This window comes from Eumetopias jubatus, unplaced genomic scaffold (genome assembly GCF_037043125.1).
Source record: "Eumetopias jubatus isolate StellerSeaLion01/CBP00866 unplaced genomic scaffold, mEumJub1_p1.0 scaffold_1, whole genome shotgun sequence".
NCBI lineage: Eukaryota > Metazoa > Chordata > Mammalia > Carnivora > Otariidae > Eumetopias > Eumetopias jubatus.
Genome location: NW_028274807.1, coordinates 112,548,209 through 112,570,983, shown reverse-complemented (window position 1 = coordinate 112,570,983; position 22,775 = coordinate 112,548,209). Strand labels below are relative to the sequence as shown.

At 35.4% G+C, this 22,775-nt stretch overlaps 1 protein-coding gene across 1 annotated transcript in view; it reads left to right on the top strand.

Moving 5' to 3' along the window:
• Nucleotides 1–21,203, top strand: part of CPA3 (carboxypeptidase A3) — a 28,611-nt gene extending 7,408 nt beyond the window's left edge. The window contains exons 4-11 of the mRNA XM_028103017.2: nucleotides 3,964–4,066; nucleotides 4,174–4,275; nucleotides 5,327–5,428; nucleotides 6,775–6,885; nucleotides 7,797–7,887; nucleotides 8,889–9,091; nucleotides 10,917–11,001; nucleotides 20,636–21,203. Coding sequence (XP_027958818.1) covers nucleotides 3,964–4,066; nucleotides 4,174–4,275; nucleotides 5,327–5,428; nucleotides 6,775–6,885; nucleotides 7,797–7,887; nucleotides 8,889–9,091; nucleotides 10,917–11,001; nucleotides 20,636–20,823 — 985 coding nt within the window. The 3' untranslated portion in view covers nucleotides 20,824–21,203. The remainder of the gene's footprint in view (nucleotides 1–3,963; nucleotides 4,067–4,173; nucleotides 4,276–5,326; nucleotides 5,429–6,774; nucleotides 6,886–7,796; nucleotides 7,888–8,888; nucleotides 9,092–10,916; nucleotides 11,002–20,635) is intronic.
• Nucleotides 21,204–22,775: the final 1,572 nt, after the last annotated feature.

The window sequence follows — 22,775 nt, the reverse complement described above, 5'->3', positions numbered from 1 at the left end:
CCATTTATATCATTAAATCTTCAATGATAATTATTTATCCTTTCATCTACATTTAGGAATTTCTTTAACAAATTAAGCAAATCTTGGAGTGCTAAAATAATATTTGGAAGAAAGTAATTTGGTTTCATCTGCTTACGCCTGGCTGCTGGTTAGTGGAAGGGCTCATGAAAATAACATCTGGCCCTAGTTCTTAATATCCAGCCTTAGGCTTAATTTCTAGTCCCTATCAGTAACAATCTGGCACCATTCTGATGTCCTCATGCAGCTGCTTTATGGAAAGGTCGTATTTTAGCTCACGCAATTTTCTTTTGCTGCTGTTATCACAAGAGCTAAACTGATATGTGTAAGTCTAAAAATATTCTTAGATACGAGCTTCCTGTGACTAATTAATACTGCCTTATGTTATGAATCAACCTCCGGGACCATAAATTTCTTTTTTGCTTGGTTCTTCTATAAATGCAGGTAGAGCAAAAGCTTCATACCCTCTTTAGAACTTAAAACAATTAATTAAAGCAATTCATTATGTCTATAGTGACCACCCAAAATATAATTTCTAATCCCCTCAGGCTTCATGAGCTTTAGTGCAACATGCCACACCTGATTCCAAATCTGGTGTCATAATTTTTCTTCTGAGAAATCACAGATTCATCATAAATCAAAAAGCCAAGCATACAGTGAATTAAGATATAATGTGCATAATAATGTGTTTGTCAGTAATGTTAATGGAAATCAATATTCATGAGTAGTGCTTGGTGTCATGTGCTAAATAAACTCTAATTAGAAGTATACCTCATTTATCTTCTGTCTCCAAACTCAGATCAGTCAGTCAATCAGCAAGAAAAAACCGACAAGTAGAGTGGGTGCTACAGTGTCACAGTTCATTATCGTAAGAAATTGAAGATATCAGAATCAAACAACTACATACCTCCAAAGCCTGGGTTAAAGACATGTTAAGTCTGTGAAGTGGTTGTCAATTTTGTGACTCAACTTCACTGTCATACTGAGCTTCACTGGGTACCTATGGCTTGCCCATCAGTTCCCACATTTCAATTCATTTCATCTTCACCAAAATCCTGGCTGACATGTTTGGTTCCTCTGTAAAAGTGAGTAAACTGAGGCTCAGAGAGACGGTTAACCCATCCAAGATCACATAAAGTATTAAGACAAGACAAAATGGGGTTGGAATCCAAGAATGGCCACAGAGTCTCTTCCCACCAGATCACTACTTCCTTTTATGATTGGGTTCATGGAAGTGAAAGAGTGCATGATACTGTCCTAAATGATTAGAATGCATGATAAAAAATAGACAGCATCCTCCTACATAGGACTTACTGCTAACAGAAGGAAAATACATATGCATTTCATCAGTGATAGTAATGCCTTTTTTTATAAGAAGTCTGTTGGAACTATGATAATCCAAATAAGGAAACTATTCAAATACAACATCAAACAATTCTTGATTTTAAATATTTCACTGAAATATTTTTATTATAAGCCATCGATCTCTATCCTGAAAAATAAAGTATAGTGAATACTATAGTTTAATTTGGTTGAGGAATTACCATTACCAACACGAATTTCCACAATGTGCTATAAAAGAATGATATCCTTAAGGGCTATTCACATTATTAAAATATGCTGGGTCCCATGACCCCTGTGTTTGCTAAATCCTTCTGTCAATGTAGTTTATTTTCCCCTTTTTTGCTTTTAACTACCTCCTACTGATAGCATGCTTGCTTTTTACAAGTCATTTTACCTATGTCCAATGTATTCCTTATGATGAATGAAGCTTTTTGTGAGAGTGTTTGTTAATCTCCGATGGCTGCAACATTATATTTAACATATTAAGGAATCTAATAATAAAATTCAATGCAACTAGACACCAATGGACAATAATAATTTGATCATATCAATAGATACCACCATATTAATCTCAAATGACAATCAACATTATATGTAGTGGTGAAAGACAGGTTTTCTTACTAAAAGCAGAAAAAAAATAGAATACCCTCTTTCACCACTATTATTTTCCATTGTTCAGAGAGTTTAACCAATGCAATAAAGCAAGGGGAAAAAAATAACTATTGGAAAAAGAGTAGAAAGTAAAATTTTTTACAGAAGAAATAACTACACTAAAACCCTAAAAAAAACCCTAAAGGCATAACTAAAAATTTCTTAGAAGTGAAAAGATCATTTTTTAACTAATAAGATGGCTAATAGATAAGTGTAACCAAAGCAATAAGTTTTTTTAATATATGAATAACCAGTTCAAATGTTCAGTGAGAATAAAAGCCACTCACAAGACTAATAAAAATATATGAATAAACAAAATATACAAAATTTTACTGAAGAATCAAAAAGCTTTATCATGGTCCATTATTAATAAGGTTCTTCTCAAATTTATTCCTAATTTAGTACAATTCTAATGAAAAGCCTATATTTTTCTAATAATTCTCATAATTTCTAAAAATGATTCTGACCAAATATTTATTAAGAACAGGTAAAATTACTCAAAAATTTGGAAGCAAGAATAGGGAGATAGTACATTAAATATTAAAACTATAATTAAATATGGTCTGCTTCTTACACAAGAGTAGGAAAACAGATCAGTGGAGCACAATAGAAAATCCCCAAACAGACAAAATATACAAAAATATTTGAGTACATATAAGATGACAGTGGCATTTCCGAAACATAAATCTTAAAGTCAAGCAAGGTTGCATTCAAACTCCCAACCCCAACACACACTAATTATGGGTATTTAAGCTTTCTAAGCAACAATGTAAAATGGTGATAATATTAACAAGATAAAAATAAAATAAGGTATGTAAAGCAGGACCTGGCCCATATGAAACAAATGGATGTTCAAGTGAAAATGTCAGGTAGGCGGCTGGATGAACAAGCCATGGGAGAAGTAAGGGAAGAGCCAGGGGCGTGGGAGGTTCAGGGGAGAGTCCAGAACTGGGAATACAAATGTGGGCAATCATTAGAGCCATGGAATTCAATGAGATGAGATGTGGTAACTCAGGAATAGAGATGAAAATAGAGAAGAGGGTCGAGGCATAAGAGCTCTGGGTCCCCAATTAGCCTCCTAACAATTCTTCCCGCCTCTTATTTCACCCTCTCCAAATCAGCCTAACCATTTTCTAGCTCTGTAACTATGGACAAGTTATTTAAACACTTTGTGTCTCGGTTTTCTCACCTGTAAAATGAGGATAATAATTTCATGTGAAGATTAAATGAGTTAATGTACATAAGGTGGTTTAGATCAATGACTGGGACATGGTGAGTACTAAGTAAGTGCTTACTATTACTGTTATTCAAGTTTCTCCCAGCCTTCAAAGTATGAAGTGATACGGAATGGTCAGTAAATTTGTGCATAAGAATATCCACTATTGCCTGTTTGTGTGTATGTGAATGTGTGTGTGTTTGAAGAAAGTTAGAGAATGACTATAGATCAATGCTGACCAACAGTAGTATAATGCAAGCCCCATGCGAAATTTTAAAGATTCTAGTAGCCACATTAAAAAAGTTAAAAAGCAACAGGCAAATTAATTTTAGCAATACAGTTTATTTAACCCAATATTATGGCTTCAAAATATTATTTCAACATGTAGTTAATATAAAACTCATTAGTGAGATGTTCTACATAATTTTTATACGAAGTCTTCATAATGTAGTGTATACTTGACATAACGGAACCTCTTTTTTGGACAACCCCTATTTTAAATGCTCTATAGCCATGTGTGGCTGGACTACCATACTGAACAGCACAGCTCTAGATAAATGGGAAGATCTGAAGCCAGACACATGACATTTCTAAAAGAGATGGTTAGAGAATAACAAAGATACAGGGCAAACTTGATCTAAGATAGAGAAGAAGAGAAAATTTCTGTAAATGAAAGATAACTGTGGGGTTTTTTCTCCAGTAAGTGTGTATTTTATCATTCCGCTGTCAAATAGAATCTTGATTCATGATCTACAAGAAGAGATTGAGAAACAGTTTGACGTTAAAGAAGATATCCCAGGCAGGCACAGCTATGCAAAATACAACAACTGGGACAAGGTACAGTATGAAGTGCCTGTACTTCAAAAAACAAACTATAACCCTTAACATTTGTTCTCATTTAGTTTCTTTTATTCTAATTCCTCAAAATTGGTTTTGTTCTTAAGATTGTTGGTTGGACTGAAAAAATGGTGCATAAGCATCCCGAAATGGTCTCTCGTATTAAAATTGGAACCACTGTTGAAGATAATCCACTATATGTTCTCAAGGTAAAAATAATTCAAGAACTACTGATTGTTATTATTTTGGAAAAAGATGAACTTAAAAGTTACTTTGTGACACAACTAGTGAATTTTGAGACAATAAAAACCTTATAATTTTTTTGAAGAACATATAAGCTCCAAATGTCCATTCAAAAATAGAAGTGACAGGTGGTTTTAGGTGGAACCAAGAAAGTCCCTGAATTAACCATTTGTGGGACACAATGGACAAACTCCGACAAATATCTTATCCCATATCTTTATTAGAAGAGTTTATGAAATCCCTGGTGTATAAAACAGTTTTCCACCCATTAAAATTCAGGGAAGCTGGTGACTAAATGTCATGAAGAAAAGAGAAGTTTAAGTATCACAGAATCATAGGATCCTGGAACAGTACATGAAGCATTTCAACCCTATGTTGATGGGGAATTCCCTTCTATAATGGACCTGACAATTACCGTTCAGCTGCTGCTGGATTTTTCTACATCCAAATACATTGTTCCCTAAAGCATGCCCTTAATAACTGGGAAGTCCTTCCTTACCCTGAATTCCCAGCCATTCATCCTCTCCAACTACCCAAAACAAATCTAAATTCTCTTCAAAATGACAGCCCTTCAAATATCCAGCCACTGTTCCTCCTCCCCACTGCAAACACAACTACAAAATCTTTTCCACCTGAAGCTAAACATCCCATCTATGAAGCCAGAAAAACAGAAGGAAATGGCAGAAACAGAAACAACATATAATCTATTTCTCAGACCAAAGGATGTTAACAATAAAATAAGAAAAACAATATATTGTGATTTTTTTGAAAAACCCTAAAAGCAACTCTGACACTAGGAAAATTTTTTTAAAAAATAGACTATGTAAGAGATTATGAATTATGTATAGACATTTAAGGATATGTACCATGGTCGTCCCTGAGAACAATATGTGCATGTGCAGTTATTCAACAGAAGACAGGGAAAGAATTGCTTTGAGCATAGGAATGAGTTATGGACAACAAAGGAACAATGTGTGAGCTCATGCAAAATAATATCTCAAGTTTATTTTTAAATAGATTGGGAAAAGGGATGAAAGAAGAAAGGCTATTTTTATGGATTGTGGCATTCATGCACGAGAATGGATCTCCCCAGCATTCTGCCAGTGGTTTGTCTATCAGGTAAGTGAATCGGAACACTCATACAATTCTCCTGTGATTGTCAAATCTCCAGCACTTAACTGAGTGGCAACACCCCTTTCCAAATGAGTGCAGTTCCACTGAACTAGAAGGGCCCACATTTGGTGCTGTCAGGAAATAAATGCTCTGGATTTTACTCATCATTGGGGTTTTTATAAAACTGACACCTTCCTTCAAACTTCTTGAATTCCAGCTGACAGTTTATAAAACTAAAAGAACTTTTTGGGGCTATGATATGGTTTCTCCTATAGTGAAGTATGGACAATCTGAAACTATCTTTTGGGGCTAGGATATGGTTTCTCCTATAGTGAAGTATGAACAATCTGAAACTATCTTCATATTACAAGCTATAATCTTGGCCTTTCTTCAGTGAGCTCAAAGCACAGACCTTGAGTTCCTGTTTAGATCTTTAATTGGCCGATCATGCATTTGGATTTTCATACTTCATTTTTTTTCCAAGGGAAAAATAACTCATTTTTTTTAAAGGTAAATCCAGCTTGTGAGTTGTTCCTCTCATTCTAACCTATTCTGACTTCTACCATCTTTTAACTTTCTCTTTTCTGCCAGCTTTTACATACAACACGCTGATGTAATATGCATGACAATGCCTTTCTGGGCATGGAGGCTTTAACTAGGAATGAATCTGCCAGTAGAACTGATTTATCCCTGCAATTCTTTTAGCTCTTCCAGCTGAGGGCCAAGAGCTCCCCTTACTCAACCTATAAAGGAATACATGTGACGGGGCTACAAGAAATCCCTTGGCTCTGGAACAGATATACCTGGAAGAGATTTTCCAAGAATGAGATTTTAGGGAGCCATAGGAAGTATAGATAATTACAGAAAATTCAATCTGATTGGAGAAAAGGAGTTGATTGGTCAATCTAGTGCTTGAGTTTTTTAATAATAGAGCATTTTTCTTTAATCCTATTTATAATTAATTTATGAATCCTCTCCAATATTTACATATTCCTATCTATATTTACCTAAAGGATGTGAGGGAAAGAATCCATTTAAAGCAAGGTGTACGGCTAGTTTTTCACTTGGCCTCCATTCTTCCTATAAAACATATCTTGCATGCTATATGTGGAATGCTACAGTCTTGACAATTAAATGATCCTTTAAAGAATGGTCCATTCAATTAATTTCACTAGTCTGAATAAGTGACTTTTATATGGGTCACTTATTTTTATGCTATTTAGGGGAAATATGTTTGATATCATGTGACCTTGGGCAAATGACCAAAGGAGTAGTAATTACTATTACAGCCACAGCTTGCCACATGGTGATGAACTTTACATCAATAGCCTAATTTTTTCCTACTCCTACAGGCAGCCAAAACTTATGGAAAAAATAAAATTATGACCAAACTCCTGGACCGAATGAATTTTTATGTTCTTCCTGTATTCAATGTTGATGGATATATTTGGTCATGGACACAGGTAAGAGACCATAGTCTCTTGTTTGCACTTGGACAATATAATATTTACTGACTTCAATGCACATTGATTGTTAAACATTAAGTTTAAGGTTTGAGTAACCAATTAATTCTAATTCAGAAAAATGTAATTTTAAGAATCTCAATTTCAAACTAAGGCAAGCATGATTTCCTGGTTGCATAGGTGTCCCTGAAATAATATGAAATTTCTGCTGAAGCTAGTAATGAAAAAAATGAAATAGAGCAATAATTATAAAAGAAATGTATGTTATATGGTATGGCAAAAGCACCTCCTACCTAAAAATAAAAGTCAATTAAAGACATTCTGAACACTGATGTCAAAGCAAAATGCACTATATTCCAGTCTATCTGTAATAGAATTTGATGTGGAATAAATGTATCAAAAAATAAATAAAGAGTGACAGTTACCTGTCTATCTGTCCTTAACTGGATGCATTATTGACCCATTGTTGCTAAATAAGATTAATACTGAACTTTCAGACAGATACTATCACATTCAGTTCTTTTCTGAAAATTATGCTCCAACAGTCACAATTTGGCCTGTTTTATATCTGAAATCTATAAATGATGAAGGATGTAATGAAGTTGTAATTTAAATTATAGGTAATTTCAGAACATTATTGATCATTTTCTAGTACCGAGAACTAATCAACAGTTTTTAAAGCTTACTAAATTATTTTATCAAGGCCTTAGAATTATAATGTAAAAAACAATGTTTCTGAAAATATTACAAGTTATAGGAAAACAATATATTTTTCTTTATAAAAAGGAGCCTCAGGTTAACTAGGTAGATTTCAAATAAAGCCGTAGACACCTGCAGAGAGGGTCTGAAATGATCAAATTGAAAAATGCAAACTGATCTGGTGTAAACACTTCCATCGTTCAATCCTGCAGAACCGCATGTGGAGAAAAAATCGTTCCAAAAACCAAAACTCCAAATGCATCGGCACTGACCTCAACAGGAATTTTAACGTCTCGTGGAACTGTGAGTAGTACACTTGATCTCCAGGAAAATAGCTATAAAAGTGTTCAGATTAAACCACTGACTTATTTCAGTAAAAATATGTATCTCCTGAGTGTTAATTTTCTAATCTAAAAAATAAAAGATAATCATCCCTACTTTAGAAATATTATGAATGTTTTGTTATATGGGAGGAAGTGGGGGGTTGTTTATCAAACCATCTCTTACTTAATATATCTAGCTTGCTAAAACTCAGGCATAATCCAGATGCACAAAAATTTGGATTATCTGAAGAGAGGTCTCAGGTCCCTCCTCTTCCTGTCTGATAAAAGCTGAGAAATACCAGTGGTTAAAACCAGCATACAGATAGTTCTTCAGATTAGTGAAAAGAAATAGCTGGGGCAAAGAAAGTGAAAAGGTTTAACGGAAATGCAATGATAAGCAGAGGCCTGCTACATCGGATGACACTGTAGTTGCTCCACAAATTTGACTTCATCATTACATACATTCAAGGAGAAATTACCACTATCCCAATTCATAAATTTTTTCTTTATTTAATTTGGTTGAAAATACCACCTCAGCTTTTAATTTTATTCTACCATAGTAATTATGATAATATCAGCTAACCCTAAGTGAGAGCTGCCTGATGAAATGGGTTGAAGAAACTCAAACTCAAAAAAGGTAATTCACACCAGTCCCCAACAAGTTGGAGTGGAGCTGAACTAGAACTGGGGTCTATCTGGCTCCAGGCCCTGGGCTGCTTCTGGTGTATTATTCCTGTAATCCTGGGAAACAGAGGCAAAATAAACAAAGCTAAGAATATTCTAGTGGGCTTGGGTCTGTCACATTCTGAGTTGTGTGTACAAAGTTGGTCTGCAATGACTTTGACACCAGAGACATTGAGGCAGTCCTATAAACCTGGGAGATGAAAATGTTTAAAACATTTTGTGAGTCCATGTCAGAAGAGGCAGGAGCTTTTCTGATGGGGAGCAGACTATGATCTCACCTAACCATGTCCATTGCAGCTTTTCCAAACACCAAGAATCCATGTGCGGATATCTATCAGGGCCCAGAACCAGAGTCCGAGAAAGAGACCAAAGCTGTCACTGACTTCATTAGAAGCCACCTGAAATCAATCAAGGCCTATATCACCTTCCACTCCTATTCCCAGATGCTATTGTTTCCCTATGGATATACATCAAAACTGCCACGGAACCATGAGAACTTGGTATGTAGAAAAAAACCTGCAGTTATGCACTGACTGGCCATTGACTTTCACGAACAACTGTTCTTTATGAACAGCTGCATGATGTTGAAAGAATTTCACATTTTAATACCAAAGGAAAGAACTAATAAAGTTTACCTTAAAGTTTATCTTAGAGTTAAAAGTCATAATTCCTAGATTAATTTTTCATGTGACAAAAAGAGATAAAATCTTTCAATGTGATTCTAAGATAAAGCCAGTAGGGAACAATATCTAGGCCATCCAGACTAGAATTCCATTACTACACAGATTGTTATATAAACATTTACCATACACATACCTGTAAAACCACATGCAGCAAAAGTCTAATAGAACAGCAAAGATATCTATTTCTGTCCCTAAAACACCATATTTAAGAAGATCCACTGTATTTTTATCCTCCTAATCAATTTGGAAATAATATTAATTCTGTTACTATCCAAAGAAAGAACACGACGAATGTTTATGAAGCTTCCTCACTGAGAACACACTGTCTTTCAAGAACTAAGATCCACTATGCATCCTTTTCCTTTGTATGAAACCTAATTTGATCATGTTGGATTAAAACAAACAAACAAAACCTCTGTACATGGGTTCCAGTGCATCACAAGAACCTGCAGTGTGAATATCCATTAAAAAGGGATATTTTTAATTGTTATAAAAGAAAAGAAATAAAGCAGATAAAGTTCAGTGTGCCAGATCCCATGCGGGACTGATAAATACAACACATTCAGTAAAAGCTATGGTTCCAATGCTGCCTCTTATTTTTAAAAATAATTTTTTAAAAAGAAGTCACAATTGTCATTTTGATTTCCATCCATTGTATTCAGCATGACAGCATTTAATTTCAGTTGCAGCAGAGATTTGAACCAGTCATTAAAGCCATCTGTATATATACAACAAAGAAAATATACAAGCAATATGTGGCCCATAGTCATATATTTAGCCAATATAGTTAAGACTCTGAACCCATGAGTTTGATTAGTTCAAGAAAAGCTACAGCAATGCAATTTCAGTCTGCCCTTAGGAAAATGGTATTATGGATTAAAAATACAAATACACACAACAAACCATAGTGAGTAAAGAGTTCTTACACAGCAACTAAATTAATTAAGAAAAAACTTATCTTTTTGTTATATACATTACACATACAAACTAAAAATCTTCATTGAGGGTACAAATATGTTAGTGACTATATTCCATTAAAATTCATTCCAGTAATCATTCTCATAGCATGAAACACTAATGTGTATTAAAGGTCATGAAATGCATTCACCCTGGAAGAGAAACTCTAATTTAACAACTATTTTAAATAAGAGTCAACCACATTTCTTCCCTCAGCATGCTAAAATCCAACATGGAGAAAATTCTTTGGCAATGTGGTGCCCATAAAACAAAGGAAGCAGGAACATGGGAGAAACTGATTTTGGAAGAGACAAGTATCTGCAGCCAAAAAGTATATGAAAGGAAGTAGAAAGAATATGTTTTTTAGAAGGAAGGACAAAAGGAAGAAAGCAGGGAAGTGGGTGGTATAGGGAGAACAATGAGGGAGGAAGAAAGAAGAGAGAGAAAAGAAAGAATAGAATCCAAAATGAGATATGGCATCACTATTTATAACTGATTTCACATTTAGAATTCTTCACAATGACAATATAACTTACCAAAAATAAATTTCTCATTTAACCATTGATTTTATTTTGATCTTCAATTGCCAAATGACCAGTAAAATTTCCTTTTTTTGATTCCCAACAAATTAATAACATTTACACAGTTTCCTATCATTCCAACTCTAATTTCCCTTTTTTTCCAGGCCAAAGTTGCAAAGATCGGCACCGATGTTCTAGCAACTCGATATGAAACCCACTACATCTATGGCCCAATAGCATCAACAATCTGTAAGTTTTTCCTAGTATTTACTGTGTTATTTTCCCTAATTCTTTTTATAAATATTAAAAAATTTCAGGATTTGTAAATTAGGATTAGGACACGTAGAATTGCTAACTTAAACTTCAGTTTTAATGGATGATTCTGAATTACATGTGAATCTAGGGGATACATTTGCCGTTTCGGGGGATAAGATTTTTCTAGAAACAAATTATACAAGGTTACAAGGCCAGTAGAAATTGTTAAATCAAGATGAAGTTTTGGTTTAATTCATCCACCTTCCTGTTCCCCACCCACATTTATCCTCACAGGAACTAACAAGAATTAGTTGGAGCAAACTCAACAGTTTTTGTTGGTGGTGGTGGTGTTGAATTGGACAGTTTTCCCTAGCTCCTGGTAGGAAAATGGGCAGGCCAAAAGTTTCAGCCACTTAGATCATGTAAAACCAGTTTCATGTCCTTCTCACCAGCCCCTTCCTGTTGTGTTAAACTAAAATGTGTATGGCAGATTAAGAAAGAGGATGTAAAGGTTCTAGATCTGTTGCTTTTGTTTTAGTGTCTAAATACCACTTCTTACTCTTCACTATTTTTAGACTTTCTTTGTCTTTGTGCATTTTTTTTAATTACTGACAGATTTCTGACAAGTAAGGCACTATGCTTGGCCCTTGATTTCACAATCTCAATTAATCGTCACAACATCTTATGAGGTAGGCTGTACTTGTAACTGGCTAACCTGGGACTTAGTTCAACAAAACCAAAACCCATGATCTTGACACTGTACATAATGCTTTCCCATTTGGTTTCTGTAGCTAAAATAACCAGGTTTTTCTATTTTTAAGCAATGAAAAGAAATTCAGTTTGATTTTTCACCAAAGACCATTAATTCAGACCTTGGGAAGTAAAATCATTTTTTCCCTTATAGCAAGATCCCACTGATGTTGGTTTAGAAATACTTCACTAAAAATTGCCTTTTCTCCAAATCATTTCCCAGCTTCAATTCTTAGAATTGAAGAATGGAAAATTCCCAATGAACTGCTTACAAAACTTTAACTTCTAACAAAAGCATGGATTACACCTCAGATCTCTTCTCAGACCACAAAATATATAGCCCAGTGCAGGGCATGGAACAACAGCAGAATTAATTCCCATAAACTTGCTCAATTAAAATAGCACCCTGATTGATCCAAAAACAGTGAATATGGATTGAAAACACAAGACTAGACTTGACTTAGCCTGCATCACTCTCTAGAGCCATGACATCCAATATTTTTAACCATTTGTTCAAAGATTTTATTTATTTATTTGAGATAGAGAGAGAGAGAGAGAGAACACGAGTGGGGGGAGGGGCAGGGGGAGAAGCAGACTCCCTGCTGAGCAGGGAGCCTGACGTGGGGCTCAATCCCAGGACTCTAGGATCATGACCTGGGCCAAAGGCAGACACTTAACTGACTGAGCCACCCAGGTGCCCCTAACCTTTAAACTTTTCATGAACAACCCACCACCACCAAACACATATACTTATTTCCATTATGCTTTTTAAATTTGTGGATTGAAAAAAAGAAATATGTATGTGTGAATCCACGGATTCCTTGCAATAATTCTACCTGGCCACACCTTATAAACTACTTCCTCAACCCAAGCTAAAAGTATAAACTTGGAACTAAAGTCTATAGCCTCAATAATTGCTAATCACTATGGAATTCAAAAATGCCAAAATCATCACATACAACTTCCAGAGCCAACTTATTGGAAGCTCCTTTGATGGAATTAGAAAAATGACCAAAAAACCAGACAAGTCCCATTCCCAGAGAACATTCATCAGCAATCACCTATCAACCAGTCTTTGTTAAAAGGCTGAAGAGAAAGTATAGTGACACAATCAATCGCGTGTATCCAAACAGATCACTTGCTGCAACATAGCCATGCTAGAGATTCATTACACACACAAGTGGATGAAAATGAGCTTTCTAAAAAGATGATATACTCAACTATGTAAGTGGACCAAAAGTGAGCAAAGAATGAGAGGACAGACTAGAACAGCAGTTTAAAATGGCAGCCTACTTAGTGGATATTGAGAAATTGCAGGACCAGACAAGCTAGATATTTTTGGCAGCAAAGAACAAAGGGTTCCAAAGAGGAACACACTTTGCAAATAGCAACTAGAACATCAAAGGATTATTGTTCTGATACTTTCCACACATATATATGCAATGTGTATTTACATATATATGCAAATTATGAGCACACTAAAGCTATGCCTGGCACTGTATCACAGTCAATTTAATGAGCAAGAATTTATGGAATGCCTCCATCATAGCCCAGAACTTTGGAGCTTTGAGAGGTAGGTTAGAAGAATTAAGACATAATAACTGCTCTCAAGAAGTTACATTCTAACTGGGAGAAAGAGATAGCCAAAAATACCATGGCTGGAAGCCATCATGTATCACTTTCAAAATGGGAGGGATAGGGTGAAGAGGAATTACTCTTCTGTACAACTCTGTAGTAGTATCTTAAATTTTTTTAATTATATTAAAAGATTTTTTTTAAAGAAATGCAGATTTAGAAAGAATTGCCTCTTCCAGACAGGGCTGCAGCAGCTTGATAGATGTTTAAAATTTTTAGGAGTGACTGCTTTAATAAAACATCTGATTGAATTAATCAAACATTCATGAGAAGCAGGGGGTAACAAAGTGTTGCTGACTTGGTAAGAACAGAAAGTAAGGGCACCCCACAATTAAAGTTTAGTCATTCCAACACCCTGGTTGTCACTTAACAAGTCCCAGGATGCAGGGAAAGCATCTATAGCATTTGCTAGTGGTTTTCTCCCTTTGATTTGATGGAGACCAAAGAAAGGGCTGAGGGAATATTTTTAAACCCAAATTATGGAGAGAGCTCTGGCCTCCAGAAAAAACAAGTTTGCAATTTGAACCTAAGAAGCAAATATAGCAAATAAATAAAAATCATAAAATTTGAAACCAGGAGGAAATCTAGGAGATGATCTAATTCATGGTTCTCAAGCCTGACTTCCCATCAGAATCATCTGAGCTTTTAAAATATGTGGATGAGTAGGCCCCACCCACAGAAATCCTGATTTCATTAGTTTGTGGTGGAGGTCAGTCACTTGCATTTTTTTAAAGTACCCAAAGTGATTCAAAGATGAAACTAGGTTTGAGAACCGCTGGTCTAAGCTCAATCCCTCATTTATAGACTACAAAAATAAGATACAGAAAGATTTTATCAATTTGGAGAAAAACAGGAACAAAGATCAGCGTTCCAGACCAGAGTCAAATGGTATGCCAACTACTTTGTCACAAAGCAGCAATATTTAGATGGCACAGAAACTGATGTAAAAGATTGTGAAATGTTTACATTTGTATATTGATGACCTATCCAATCCTTATCATCTTAGAAATAACTGAATATAGTATCTAGTTAGTAAGAACAGTTCACTGAATTGATAGGAACAGATAGCTCGCATCATTAATATCATGCCTCTGTGAGTCACATCATAAATTAAAAAGTTACTTTCTTTTTTTTATTATGTTATGTTAATCGCCATACATTACATCATTAGTTTTTGATGTAGTGTTCCATGATTCATTGTTTGCGTATAACACCCAGTGCTCCATGCAGTACATGCCCTCTTTAATACCCATCGCCAGGCTAACCCATCCCCCCACCTCCCTCCCCTCTAGAACCCTCAGTATGTTCCTCAGAGTCCATCGTCTCTCATGGTTCATCTCCCCCTCCAAATTCCCCCTCTGAAACAAATAATACATTATATGTTAAAAAAAAAAGATAGCAGGAAGGGAAAAATGAAGGGGAGGAAAAGTTACTTTCAAAGTGCCTTTCTTTTTGTCTTCCCCACACACCAAATTGCTAGATCTGCTCCTGTATCTCAACCCGGTACTCTTTTCCACACTCTGTACCACTTCTGCATTTTGAAAAACAAATTCAAGACCTCACATTTGTAGCTCACAACACCCAATCTCTATCTACTAAAACATTCAAGCTGAGATTATATTAAGGCACAACAAAAATGCAGAGAAAATATTTCAATTTATGCCCACACACCTCTAGTTTAGCTCTTGCTTCAAATAAAACGTTCACTTAGTATTGACATAAAAGTGCCGATCGTTATGTTTAATGCATGTCAATAATGCTTTTTTCGAAAAACACACGTTAAGCCACCAACATTATGTTATGTAGATTCCTGTGGGCTGAAACTGAATTCCCAGTTTGGTTCAGTTTTATTTTGACTTGTTTTGATTGTATTACAGTAAGTTCCTTGCACCTAATGTGCCTTGAAAGGCGTAGAATTTTTTTTAATGACAATATTTTAAGAAAATGTTGTCAACAACAAAAAATTATCTTTTAGAACTCAAGACTTTTTACTGGGAGGACTATACATTGACATACAGTAGGTAGTATAGTACAATGGTTAATAGCACAAACTCTAAAGACATGCAGCTTGGGTTTGATTCCTGACTCAACCATGTACTAGCTACTGTCTTTGAGCAAACTGTTCAATCCCTCTGGGCCTAAATTTCCTCTTCTGTGAAACAGCAGTTAGTGCTTAAATCCTAAGGTCGTGATAGGAATTTATGAAATGAGTTAACATACATGAAGCACTTAAAAGGGTGCCTGGTATTTAGCAAGTGGTTATATTTTATAAATATATACACATATTTTAGTAGGTTTAGATGTAGATAAATAGAAGGCTAAGTATCATGTTCAAAATATTAAGATCTATAAACATGTATTCTTACAAGTAAAAAGCTTTCAGTGTTGCATTTATTTTATGCCTTATATAGTTTTTGTTTGCAAAGTTAAGGTTTTGAAGATACAAAAAGTGGTATCAAAAAAGAAAATGTAGGGGCACCTGGGTGGCTCAGATGGTTAAGCATCTGCCTTCAGCTCAGGTCATGATCCTGGGGTCCTGGGATAGAGTCCCGCATCGGGCTCCTTGCTCAGCGGGAAGCCTGCTTCTCCCTCTCCCCCTCCCCCTGCTTGTGTCCCCTCTCTCGCTGTCTCTCTGTCAAATAAATAAATAAAATCTTTAAAAAAAAAAGAAAATGTATTACACTCAATAACATCACACAATTATGAAGAACCACAAATTTTATATATTCTCAATAGCCACTATTAATCTTAATGAGAAATTTCACATAAAGCAAATTTGTCAAAGTGAAATAGCCACACTCTTTAACTCTTTTAAATCACAATAGTTTACTTAACTGCAAATGGGGAGCTAGTACAGCTAGAAATTGGCCAAGTTTATTAAAATGCCTAGTACACTCTAAATCATCATATAAGACATAATTCCTACTTACCCTACCTCTATTGCTACCAAACTCTTACTTTATGTGCCTTTTTCTAATGAACTTAAACCCAACTCTAACTAAAAATGACAGCTTTCTTGATCACTAAAGCCAAAACACTTACCTCAACTCACAGGCTCCACAAACTCCCTACAACACTGGACCCTGTTGATGTCCCTTCTTCTTGACATTCCTTGGCCTTCCTTAACAATGAACTCTTGGATTGCCTCCTCCTCCTTCTTTTCTACTCTGTCTCTGCTGACTGCCTCTAAAAGTAGACATTTTCAAAAAACAAAGGTACACTACACACATACCACACAGAGTTCTCTCTTCAGTTCCCTCCTCTTTCTGCTTCTTCCTCATCAGGGAAGCACTCTCTATCATGCAGGCTAGAGTCCTCATTCACCACCTAGGGGCACCAGGTGGCCAAGATAAGGGGATCACTTTCCACCCACGTAGTAGTTACCTGCAGCAACAATGGGAAACCAGCCGCACTAGGGGAACCAACCAGACCAAAATAACCATGCAAAGATTTTGAAAACCATATTGTCACTGGAACCATAAGTCACAAAAGAAGATCAGGGCCTGCATGCTAAATCTAAACAGGATGAATGACTGCTAAAGTAGATTTCAGTTAAGATTTAAAATTTAACATAATGGACAAAATGTCCAGGATAAAAGGAAAAATCACTTGTCACAGCAAAAATGAGGAAAATCACAGCATGAATGAGAAAAGACAATCAAAAGATGCCAACACCGAGACGATTTACATGTTGGAATTAACTGATAAGAATTTTGAAGTCACCGTCATAAAAAATGCTTCAACAAGTAATTAGATAGCCTTGAAACAAATGAAAACACATAAAATTTCACCAAAAAAATGCAAGATATAAAAGGAACAGAATGGAAATCACAGAAATAGAAAATACAATAACTTGAATTCTTAAAAACTCACTGGAAGGGCTCAGTAGCAGAATGAATATGATGGAGAGAAGAATCAATTAACTGAAAGACAGAATAAGAATTCAGTCAATCTGAAGAGAGAAAACAAATTAAAAAAAAAAAGATAAGCAAAGCTCCAGGGACCTGAGGTGTAGTGACAAAAGATCCAACATTCATATCATCAAAGTCCCAGAAGAGGAGAAGGAGAGTGAGAATGGAAAAAAATATATGAAAAAATAAAGACTGAAATTTATAAAATTTCCTAAAAACATAAACCAACATACCAAAGAGCTAAGTGAATGCCGAACAGGATAAACTCAAAGAAATTCACATCGAGCACCTCATAATTAAAATTCTGAAAACTAAAGACAAAGAAAAAAACTCTTGAAAGCAACCGGAGAGAAACAATCTAGAGGGGAAAAACAATTCAAAGGACAGATTTCTCATTGAAACCATGGAAAACCAAAAGGAAATGAGAATATTTTTCAAGTGCTAAAAGAAAAGAACTATCAACCCTAAATTCTATATTCAGCAAAAAATCCTTCAGAAGTGAAGAAGAAATGAAGACCTTCTCAGACAATGGAAAACTTTAAGAGAATTCATCACCCAAAGATCTACCCTTTAAAAATGGCTAAAGGAGGCTCTCCAAATAAGAAAGAAATATAACAGGAGAAGCGTTAAAACTGGAGAAAGGAAGCAAGAACAATGGATTAGGTAATGAATGAATGAATGAGTGAGTGAATGGACAACTATCTCTTCAAGATGGTGGAGTCACAAAATATAACTCCATTTGATGCGATCCTCAGTGCATGTACAGAAGTACTCAAGACAATTATATTTAAAAAGTAGGAAGATAAAAAGAACCTAAATGCAAGTAAGATTTCTATATGTCACTTGACATGGTAAAACACTGATATCAGCAGGTGACGGTAAATTATATATTTATATTGTAATATCTGGAGCAACCACTAAGAAAACTACACAAAGTGATAGACTCAAAAATGTTATTATAAATACATCAAAACTGGGGCACCTGGGTGGCTCAGTCGGTTCAGCATCTGCCTTTGGCTCAAGTCATGATCCCAGGGTCCTGGGATCGAGCCCCATGTCCAGCTCCCTGCTCAATGGGGAGCCTGCTTCTCCCTCTCCCTCTGCAGCTCCCCCTGCTTGTGCTCTCTCTCTGTCAAATAAATAAATAAAATCTTTTAAAAAAATAAAACAAAATAAAGATAAATCAATACATCAAAATGGAATCCTTAAAATGTTCATTTAACTAGAAAAAGTAAATAAAAGAGAAATAGAAGAATGAAAAACAGATGGAACAAATAAAAATCAAACAATAAGATGGCAGATTTAAGTCATATCAATAATTTACCTAAAGATATTAAATAAAGACAGATTGGCAGAGTGGATTTAAAAAAATACAATTGAATAATACACTGCCTGCAATAAACTCATTTTAAATATAAGACAGGTTGAAATGGAAAGGCCTGAAAGAGATATATACCATGCAAATGTTAATCAAAGGAGAAGTGGTCATATTAAATATCAGATAAAGTAAATTTCAGACCAAAGAAATTTGCTAGAAACAAAGAGGGACATTAATAAAGACAAAAGGATCAATCCACCAAGAAAATATAATGATCCTGAATGTGCGCAAGCCAATTTCACCTATAATATTTCTGCCAATACCTTCAAAATACATTTTCACAAGCTCCTTCCTAAATGTGGCTGATGCTAAACATCCTTTTGTCTTCCCTCCTTTATCCTTTCTCCTCACCATCACTATCCTCTCTGAGTTCCTATTTCTGTTAATAATGTGTGGATTGTTTTCAGCCACCCAGACTGAAATCTCAATCATTTTTATCAGATTTTGTGACTCTTCCATTCCAATGTTTCTGACATAAAGCCCTCAGTGCTATTCCTAGTGTGGTGACCCTACACAAGTTCAGGCTTTCATTTCACAATACCTCCTCACTGGTCTCTACTCATTCCAGTCCAGGTTAACTGTCCTAAGTGCAACACTAAAATAACTATTATTGCCTCCCAAACAAAATACCTGTCCTGATTTATCAGGTTTTCTGAGCTTTGCCCACAAACTCTCACTGCTCCATTTGTTCCAGTCCAGCTGGATCTCACTGGTCCCTAAAAAGGCCTCCATGCTTTTCCATCTTTGTAGCTCACTGACCAGAATGCCCTTCCTCCATGTCCATCTGGAAAAATACCTTTCTAGGCTCTACATCATGAAGGTGGTATTTAGTGGGCACTGAGCATGAAATGTCATCATCCTCACCAGACATACATAATGTTTTTTTAAATCTTCATAAAAGATTGTACCTTTCTTATGGTACTTACATATTCTGCCCTGTCTCTATTGATTTGTGTCTTTGAATTCTCTCCCCTAAACAGTAAGTTCCCAAAGACACCAATATCATCTTTATCTTTGTACCCTGCACAGCCACCCTCCACAGTGCCAAGTGAAGTGCACTGTGCATATTAAAGCTTTAATAAATATTTGTAGACTATACTTTCAGGGTTCATTTCTATAGTTTGTTGAATAGTTTAAAAGCCAACACTCTTTCTACCAAAATATTTCTTCCCTCTTTCTTCAACACAGCTTTGAGGTTTCATCATTCAAACCTAAAACATTAATATTAGTTAAACTCATTACCTGTCCTAGGAACATAAATGATTCTATATACAAGAAAGTAGATTTCTTATTATGCAAAGCAAAATATACATAAATGCATTTATAGTCTATATATATGTACTTGTATAAACCTTGTATGTCCATAATTTATAGATGTCTGTTTAGATTTTCAAATAACATTCTTAGTAAAATCTCATAAAAATTGACATTGAAAAGTTGGAGTAAGGGTCTAAATACATCCTTAAAATAACTTACTTAAGCTTTCATGGTCTTTTAACTATAAAAATCGTTTATCCAAGCAACGTGAATAGAAAGAGACCTGAACTATTAGAAAGAACGTACTTTTGCCTAGCTTGTGTGCATGATTTTTTTGTTGAGTTTTCAGTGACCAGAGGCCCCTCCTCAGTTGGTTTCCACAGCTCCTTGCACTTGCCCAAACCACCTCCATCTGCAACACTGTGCGCCCAGGAAACAAAATCAATTTAGAGTACTGACCCAAGCAAAATGTGATTTTGGAAATGCAGCACATATTTAAAATATGTGGTGGATCCCAAAACCATGATTATGTTGTACTCTACACTCTATACTATGTAGACCACTACTGCCATTAATTACTGCAATTAATTGTACACATAATTATTTTTTACTGCTAATTTTACACCAGTGAATTTCCATTTCAAGAAAAACATTAGCATTTGTTTCTAATTAAATATTTATTGCTTGTGTTTTACAGACCCAATGTCAGGTTCTTCTTTAGACTGGGCTTACAACCTGGGCATCAAACACACATTTGCCTTTGAACTCCGAGATAAAGGCAAATTTGGTTTTCTCCTTCCAGAATCTCTGATAAAGCCAACCTGTAAAGAGACCTTGCTAGCTGTTAAGTTTATTGCGAAGTATATCCTCAAGCATACTTCCTAAAGAAGTGGCCTCAGTTTGGAATAAGCCAATTTATCCTTCTTTGTGCCTTTTACCAGAAAGTCAATCTTCAATTATCCCAAGATATAACTTCCACATTACCTGAAGAGGTCCCTCTCTTGCTCACTTAAGTCCTATGTTAATTCTTTTTGCTTTTATTTACTCTTAATAGCACCTTAACAAACAGCTCTAAGTGAAAGCTTTCAACTATCTTTCTTTGCTCCAAATAAAGTTCGAACCCAGAAAAAGTATATTTTGAGTATTCTGAAACATGATACACAGTGGGTCACAGAAAAGAAATGAGAACCTTCTCCAGAATCAGATTTTCCATGTGGCTTCAGCATTTCATGTAATAATATAATAAAATAAATTGTATTCCAAAATGCATCTTCTGTTTTTTTATAAACTATACTCTCTACATTTCTCTATTAGCATTAATAATCAAGGATTATTGTGTCTCATGCAGTTGGTTAATAAGAAATAATATCTTCAATTCAAAAACATATTTGCCTGCATATATATTTCTTTTTAATAGAAGTAGACATTGTTTATATCTTCACAATAGCAAAAGGATGTCCTAGCAGGAAATAAAGTGGTTCATACAGAGATGAATCTCAGTGCTTCAAACAATCAATCCAGTTCTCATCAACATAACGTACATTAAATTCGAAATAGTTTAATTTAACCTGCCATAACCCAAGGAAACTACCTGCCAAAACATCTCTTGGTAGTTACTGACACAGCCAAGACAGTCTGGTCAGATGTGAGCCCTGCCCTTATAATAGATGGGGGGAAAAGTCTGGAAATGTAGTACAAGTGTAAGAGAGAAAGTCATGTTGACCAAGGACAATTGGAGTAACTTAAACTTTTATACTGCTTATAATCCTATTGCTTAAGATAGAGTTACAAAATATCTCCCCTCACCCTGCCCCCAGCATCATGATTTTTCAATGCCTCATCATGTGACTACAGCAGTTCCTACATTCTAGAAATCCAGAACACAGATGCCTCACCAGAATTTGAGGGACAAGTAAAGAGTTCCTTGACTTCCTATAAACTGACTTCTCATAACACTGGACAAAATTTTTGAAGATCCTCAAAGATCCTGAGAAACCAGGAAAACCAATAATCTGGGACATTCCTCATTAATCCTTTAGGGGTCCATAAAAGAAAGAATGCCATCAAATCTACAAGGTGATGAGTATTTCTGATAGTTATGAGGTAGGTAAAAGTTTCCCATGCAAAATTGTCTAGAGGAAACCAATATAAACTAACAAAATTGCTTTAGAGGTACAGGGGGGAAAGGTGAGAGAGTCAAGAAAGTAAAAGGCAAAACAGTGGTTATGAGATTACATTGCCTCTTATTAAAAAAAAAAAAAAAGTTGGGCTTTCCTGGACATGGGAAAAGATCATGGACAGAGAACCCTTCTTGATTCCACCACATGGTTCTCTCAGTACTATAAATGAATCTTTTACCATTAATATAGAAAAGGTAAATGGGAGTTTTTCTAAAAAAGAATATGTATTGGTTCCAAAAATCTGCAATGAAACGTGGTAGTATTAAACTGATGTTGGTTTCCCAAGGTACAAATAATACAAAGCAGTAGCAGTAAGCAATCTTAGTTGAAACACTCATTTATTTGAGCATCTATAAGAAACAATGGGGTTCAGAAACTCTGCCTGACTTTAGAAACTTCCAGTTGTCCTCTAAAATCTATTCTTCCTTCTTCCCTAGTAATAGGTCTCCTAATTCTGAACTGGCACATGGCCACTCAAAGTCTCAAATTCAAAACTTCCCTTTCAAAACGAGGTGGCTCTTCTTGAACTGTTCTGGCCAGTGAGTTGGAAGAACAAACATCATGTGGCAAAGTCTAGGCAGCTAACTTCAAAGACCTGTAGCATATACACTTTGGTCCTTCTTCTCCATCCCTCTTTCTTTCAGACTGAAATAGAAT